This window comes from Mirounga leonina, unplaced genomic scaffold (genome assembly GCF_011800145.1).
Source record: "Mirounga leonina isolate KUSES-001 unplaced genomic scaffold, KU_Mleo_1.0 Mir_83, whole genome shotgun sequence".
Classification (NCBI taxonomy): domain Eukaryota; kingdom Metazoa; phylum Chordata; class Mammalia; order Carnivora; family Phocidae; genus Mirounga; species Mirounga leonina.
This window is the reverse complement of record NW_023270826.1, coordinates 709,075-716,123: the sequence shown is the minus strand read 5'-3', so window position 1 is coordinate 716,123 and position 7,049 is coordinate 709,075. Positions and strand designations below refer to the sequence as shown.

The 7,049-nt window shown below is 52.3% G+C and overlaps 1 protein-coding gene across 1 annotated transcript; it reads right to left on the bottom strand.

The window, feature by feature from the left end:
- Positions 1 to 3,150: 3,150 nt before the first annotated feature.
- LOC118002835 (NF-kappa-B inhibitor alpha) lies at positions 3,151 to 6,353 on the bottom strand. Its single transcript, XM_034993438.1, has 6 exons — positions 5,964 to 6,353; positions 5,367 to 5,475; positions 4,819 to 5,029; positions 4,443 to 4,531; positions 4,050 to 4,310; positions 3,151 to 3,718 (listed from the first exon to the last, which is right to left on the bottom strand). Exons 1-6 carry the CDS (start codon positions 6,188 to 6,190, stop codon positions 3,671 to 3,673), a joined length of 945 nt encoding a protein of 314 aa, XP_034849329.1. The 5' UTR covers positions 6,191 to 6,353; the 3' UTR covers positions 3,151 to 3,670.
- Positions 6,354 to 7,049: the final 696 nt, after the last annotated feature.

Genomic DNA, 7,049 nt, shown 5'->3' with positions numbered 1-7,049 from the left:
GTCTGGGGGAGCAAATAGCCAACAAGGGTGTAATCTCATAAAGAGTAGCTCTAGGGGCGCCTGGGTGGCTCCGTCAGTTGAGCATCTGCCTTAGGCTCGGGTCATGATCCCAGGGTCCTGGGATAGAGTCCTGTATTGGGCTCCTTGCTCATCGGGGAGTCTGCTTTTCCCTCTCCCTCTGCCCCTCCCCCATTCATGCCCTCTCTCTCTCTCTCTTGCTCACTCGCTCTCTGAAAAAAAGGGGGGGGTAGCTCTAGGGACCTGGGAGGGTGCTGCTTTGTGCAGAGTGACATAGTTGAGACTCATCTCATCTCACTGCACTCAGTGTTGGGGGCCCCTGACCAGAGCTCCCATCACACTCTGCTTCATCTTACCCTCCGGTCTTAGGTGTGCTTGTTCGGTTCCCTTTCTGACCTAAGCAAGGAGTTCTTTGAGGCAGAGGCTGTGGCTGGTTCCTCCTGGGGGTTCTGGCCCCTGGCACAGGCCCTGAGGAATCATAGTGCTTCATAATGTGAATGAATGAATGAGTCTGAGAGTTCCACTTCTCTAGAATGGAAACACACAGGGTATCTGGTTTTAGTTTCTGTAATGGTCCCTTAAAATGGGGAACCAGCCTGGGATCTTCTTGGCCAAGTACCAGGGTTGGGGAATGCTTCTTGGGCATGTTTCTGACTGGAGTTCTGCTCTGACCTTTTTTGCCAAATGAAACTTCAACTGCACCTAGGGCAAGCTGATGAAAATAGGGAGGAAGGGGGGTGAAGGAAGAACCCATTGCACTGACTCAGTTCTCACGGTCAGCACTTCATCACTTCCAGTAGCTACTGAAATTTCAAAGCAAATACCCCCCCTTCCCCGCACCCCCCCCCGCCCCCCGCCGGCACCTAGCCTCCTGCAAGTCCATGCCCCACATGAAGGCCTTCCAATTGCTCACACTGGAATTTATTCCCTCTTTAAAGAAAAACCCCTCCTTCTGGGAGGGACTGGGTACATGTGACCTATAAAGGAAATTTGTCCTGAGGATGAGGCAGGCAGAAGGAATCAAGGAACTAAATTCAAGGAAGTTGCTGATGTGATTCTTTATTTCCCTCCTTCTGTCACTTCCCTCTTTCCCAAGGCTCCCTTACTTCTACCTGTCCTGACAGGACCTTTGGCTTCTTGGAGAGAATCAGAGTGCCGAAAAGGCTCTCAGGCTGCCGCACTGTTTTCTTTGAAAACTTTTGTTCTTGTTTGTTTAGAAATATGCTGAAGACTCTGTAGATTAGAATGTTTCTGTTCTAAAACTTTTCTTTTAGGGAACTCCAGGCTCCAGCCACCCAACCAATGGCATAAAGGATAGAAAGTAGGTTTCAAATAAAGAGAAGAGAAAGAAAGGAGGTAGAGGAACAGGAAGAAGGATTTGAGAGGAAGAAACTGGGCCCAGTGACCTTGAGATTTATGCAGACAATGGAATCCACCTTGACCCTAGAAATGTGGGAGACTAGGCCCAAATGCGTCAGAAGAGGCCCCTCCCTGCCATGACCATGGAAGGTTCACCTCTACACAAAAGTCAGTCATGAAGGAGGCTGAGGAATAGTGGGCCACATCCCTTTGTCCCATTTCTCCAACCTTCTCACAGGGCTGGAGTAAAGGCGATGAGCAACTTGGCACAAATTCAGTACCATTACGGGGTGGGGGGGGAAGAGGCACGTGTGACTAAGAAATACTGAGGGCATCATTCCAAATTTGGAAGCCAAGTTTCCAACCTGTGTTCTTTTGGATATGAGGTGAATATTCCCCACCACCCGTTACCTACCTCTTCTACTCAGCAGTGGACAGAGCGGAACCTAGTCGACATTCCTGTGTGAGATCACATAGCACCTGAGCTCATGTGCTCTGGGATGCACAAGGAATTTCTGTGATGGGCCGGGAGCTCTCTGAGGGAAGAGAAGACTGGTAGAGGGGCCATCACTGTGCTCAGCTCTAGATGATGGAGGCTGCAGGACGGCGACAGGGCTGGCTTTGACAGGTCAGTCCAATCTACAGTAATACACTTCATATATTAAAAGACCCCCTAAGTATTGGCTCCTTTTTGGTTTGAGAGGAAGGTGATCATACTTACTTGACTTTGACCGCATTTATGGATCCAGAAAGGGATAATGTAATGGCAAGATTTTCTTAGGTGTAAGCCAAAGTACAGGGATTGCATTTATATGCCATTCTGTATTTTATAGAATGCCATGAAACTTTCCTTTACTCCTCTTTCTACCTTGGCAAGAAATGTATTTTAGGGATGGAAACATCCATATGGAGCACTTAAATTTCACAAGTTCTTGCCTTCTTGTAGAATTATTCAGTAGAATTAGCACACTGAGCTGGGGAAAAGACTTTTCAAGCTTTTAGTATCATTCACGCTACTTCGTAACAATAGGTTGATTTAGAGGTGGAATGCAGTTAAAAGATGTTAACCAACTCTGGAAACAAGAGTTGGAATTTAACTACCTGCCTCTCCTGCAAGGTGACCCCGGACAAGACATTCTTTCTGGACTTGTTTCTTCCCCTATGAAATACAGGATGTTGTGCAATAGCTTCTATTTCTCTCTAGCACCATGTGCCTGGCACTCTGCTATGCTTTAGGCGCGCGTTGTCTTGTGCAATCGTAACAGCCCAGTTTATACATGAAGAAAAGAAGCCTCAGAGGTGGGTACCTGCTAATAAATGTTAGTGCGTGCAGTCCCAATCCTGAGCCCATGCCTTAGGAACTTCCAGCATTATAGTTAAGAACTTTCCCAGTAATACAAATATGACTTCAGCAGATTTGTCTTGACCAAAATGGCCAAGTGGAGGGGTCCTAGCATAGCTTAAACCAAGATGAAAGCAAATGGCAATGGAGGCTTCCCGCTGAAGGCCAAGCAGCTCACTGCCACCCCCACCCCAGGCCTAAGAATGGTGTTTCCTATCATCTTGCAACAGCCTCCCCTCCCACACACAGGGCCCTGGGGCTGCCTGCAAAGCCTCGCAGGGAGTCTGGTGTACACAGTGTGAGAAGCTGCTCTCTGGGAGGGTTTTGTGGCTGGCTGTGGTAAGTGCTCCCACACAGCTCTCCACCTCCCCCAGAGACTCTCAGATTGGGAGCCCCTCGGCAGCCCAAAGAGAACGATCAGGAGAATTCGGTTTGTAAAAATCTGTTTAATAAATACACATCTTAAAAGTACCAAAATAATTACCAACAAAATACACAATGTACACCATTTACAGGAGGGTAACACAAACCTTGACAGATAGTGACTTTTAACCCCACATCCCTGCCTGAAAGGTTTAACGACACACCTGGTCGTTACACATCCCACACCGGGCTCAGCCACGGAATCTATGGTGATTCAATCAAAAAGCCCAATAAAATGTTGTCCTTTTGTCACATTTTGCATAACCTCCTCCAAAAACCCCACAAAGATGAGGTTTAAAAATGTTTTCTTTGAATTCCAATGATCTTTCTTGTCCCCCTTCCAAAGTTCACAAAAATAACAAAATGAGGGCTGATCCACCATAGTAAATGTTTCGGGCCAGGGAGTGTGAAGTGTGGTCTTAAGTACCCCCTTTTGATTTTTTTCTTTTTTTCTTTTTTTTTAGAAAAATAAAACTCTCTTTTTGTACAAATATACAAGTCCATGTTCTTTTAGATACTTTTCGAAGCTCATAACGTCAGGCGCTGGCCTCCAAGCACACAGTCATCATAGGGCAGCTAAAAACAAGAGAAAGAAAAGGCACGTTAAACTTCCAGAGCTTTGCCAAAGGTGCTGGGATAATGGTGAGGGCTGTTCCTGGAAATAACTCAAGTATTCTTGCATTCCATTCTCCATAACCCAAATATAAATTAACTTCAGGGGCTGAGGGAGTTTTTCTTTAGTTCTCTCCTTTAAAAGGGGCAAAAAATGAAGACACACTTTTGGGGTACTACTGGTCACACACACTAAAGTGTGAGAATTTCATTACGTTGAGCCCTTTGGATAAAGAGTCACTCTAGGGGCCTGGGAGGGTATTGCTTTGTGCAGAGTGACGAAGCTGAGACTTACCTCGTCCTCTGTGAACTCTGACTCCGTGTCGTAGCTCTCCTCATCCTCGCTCTCTGGCAGCATCTGAAGGTTTTCGAGGGTCAGCTGGCCCAGCTGCTGCTGTATCCGCGTGCTTGGGCGGCCCCAGGTGAGCTGGTATGGGGAGTAGCCCTGGTAGGTCACTCTGTTGACATCAGCCCCACACTTCAACAAGAGTGACACGAGATCAGAATTCTGCAGGTCCACTGCAAGATGGAGGGCGGTTCGACCATTACAGGGCTCCTGAAACCAAAAGGAATTTGAGATGTTTATGGCTGAGTTTGGAATTTCTGCTTGTAACAAGAGCACGTGAAGTCTTATTGAGGAGGGCCTTGCAGCCCTGATGCATTCCATCTGGAGACATGAAGCACTCACCTGAGCATTGACATCAGCACCCAAAGACACCAAAAGCTCCACGATGCCCAAATAGCCATGGATAGAGGCTAAGTGTAAACACGTGTGACCTACAAGAACAATGAAGAAAGTATAACCACTTGTTTCAACCCTCAGATCTCAAGCAGAACTTTCCACCTATTCTTTAGGGAACAAATGCTTCTGAATTTGGAGAACGCACAATCTGGGCTCTGAATAAACTTTATTAAGGCATCAAATAGGCCTTTTGCATGTATATTTTCTCATTCTTTCAAGTGTTGAGAGTTTCCGCCCTTGCCCGGACTCCTAAAGTTGGCCCACCTCTCCCTTCTCCATGTCACCTGCCTTCTGATGGGCAGGGTAGGGCAGGCAGACCTACCATTGTAGTTGGTGGCCTGGAGGATGGAGTAGAGGTGCTGGGTCCTGCAGGTCTGAGTCAGGACTCCCACACTAGCCAGGCAACCCTGCTCACAGGCAAGGTGTAGGGGGGTATTTCCTCGAAAGTCTCGGAGCTCAGGATCACAGCCAGCTTCCAGAAGTGCCTCAGCAATTTCTGGTTGGTTGGTGATCACAGCCAAGTGGAGTGGAGTCTGCAAACAGAAGAGGGAACAGAAAGAGGGTAAGCCATGGCCCAAACTCAGAGTCCGTCTCCCCCTGAACCCCAGAGATCTCCTGGTCGTGGGTGCTGCTCCTCCCAGACAGGTATAAGGGGCAAGACAAATCCCGGAGGCCCCAGGTGGGCTTTCAGAAAGGCCTCACCAAATCAATGGAATTTTCTTTCCTCTCTAGGACTTTGGCTGATTCCAATGTAAAAGGTCAGGGTAAATAACGACCAGTGATTATTAATTTACAAAGGATTGGGAGCAACTGTGCTAGATGCAACTTCATCACTGGGTCAGAGGCACGGGGCTGGGCATGCCGGCGCACCTGCTGCAGGTTGTTCTGGAAGTTGAGGAAGGCCAGGTCGCCCTTCACTTGGCGGATCACTTCCATGGTCAGTGCCTTCTCTTCATGGATGATGGCCAAGTGCAGGAACCTAAGGGGAAGAGAGGGAAAAACCCCGAGGGCTGGTGAGTGCATTGCGTGGGGCCCAGGGCGGCGCGGGCTGCGGGGGATTGCGCAAGGCCGGGGTTTCTGGAGGCCGAGGCCGCGGTGTTTTCCGCGAGGTTATTATGAGCTGAGTGTTCCTGGCAGGCGCCCAGGGACTTTCCGGGCCCCCCCCCCCCCCCCCCGGGCGGCGCCCCCCCCGCCCCCCCCCCCCCCCCCCCGGGGGGGCGGGCCCCCGGCCCGCCGGGGGGGGGGGGGGGGAGGCGTGCGCGGCTGCAAGGCGGAGCTGCTGCACCGCCGCCCCGGGGTCCGACCCGCATTCCCCCGCCCCTACGCGCGGCCCTCCGCTTTGCACGGTCTCCTGGGAGGGAGGGGGGCGGCGGTGCATAAACCCCGGATTGCGGCCGCCTCGCGGGCCTCGCGCTGCAGGCCCGGCGTCCCCACCCAGCCCCGGCCACCCGGCCCCGCGACACTTACGAGTCTCCGTCCTCGGTGAGCTGCTGCTTCCAGGGCTCGGCGCCGCGCGGCGCCTCCTGCGGCTCGAGGCGGATCTCCCGCAGCTCCTTCACCAACTGCTCGTAGTCCTCGTCCTTCATGGAGTCCAGGCCGCTGTCGTGGCGGTCGTCCAGCAGCCGCTCCTTCTTGAGCGCGTCCCGGGGACCGTCCATGGCCCAGTCCTGGCCGTGCTCGGCGGGCTGAAACATGGCGCGCTGAAAGCTCTGGCGCTGCGGCCCAGGTGCGCTCGGCCGCGGGCTGCGCGCTCGCTGCCTCGCAGTGTCACGGAGGGGAGGACCGCTGGCTGCGACTCTTGTGGGCTCGCCAGCGCCGCCGCGGCGCCCTATAAACGCTGGCAGGGGATTTCTCCGGGGCGGGGTCAGGCGCGGGGAATTTCCAAGCCAGTCAGACCAGAAAAGAGAACTGGCCTCGTCCTCTGCTCGGGAGGGAGGGGGGAGGGGGGTGGGGGGGGGGAGGGGGGAGGGGGGAGAAGCCTAAACCCTGAGCCGGGTTCATCAGAGAAACTCCCTGCGATGAGCCACTGGGGTCATGTACAGGGAACTTTTTGATGAACGCTGAGTGGCTGGAAAGTCCTCCCGACTAAGGTCCCCTCCCCCGGTACTTCCCTGCAGCTTGCACTCAGTAATCCCGTCCCTCTGCAAGAAGCCTTCTTTCCCTGGGGTTTCCCACGATCGATTCGATTTGGGGTCGTCGACTGTTGAGATCCCAATGAACGCAGACCTGCTGGGCAGTTCCTCCTTGGGGTTTGCCGACCGGCCGGTCCTTTCCGATTCTTGATCTTTTGAAAACGGGAGTGGAAATGATGGCTGGACGTCGGGATTTGATTGCCCAAACTTCTCGCTGCGGGGAAGGACGCACTGCGGGTTAGAAGATCGCAGGCAGCCTCTGCCTTCCTGCCAATACCAGGCTCTCTGCAGCGCAGGGACGTGTAGCCAGCCCCTCCACACATTAACGCCCCCCCCCCCCCCGGGAGAAGTTGTGAATGCTTTGGCATTAAGAGCCTAAGGCTTGGAGAACCCTCAAATCATTTCCTCGGGATAAACAGCC

What these genes read in the sequence shown, in the direction of transcription:
- LOC118002835 (XM_034993438.1), bottom strand. Translation starts at nt 6,190, where the DNA reads ATGTTTCAGCCCGCCGAGCACGGCCAGGACTGGGCCATGGACGGTCCC. An exon ending in CTCACCGAGGACGGAGACTC is followed by an intron (nt 5,476 to 5,963) that starts GTAAGTGTCGCG and finishes TCTTCCCCTTAG; the next exon opens with GTTCCTGCACTTGGCCATCA. An exon ending in GTGCTGATGTCAATGCTCAG is followed by an intron (nt 4,311 to 4,442) that starts GTGAGTGCTTCA and finishes TTTTGGTTTCAG; the next exon opens with GAGCCCTGTAATGGTCGAAC.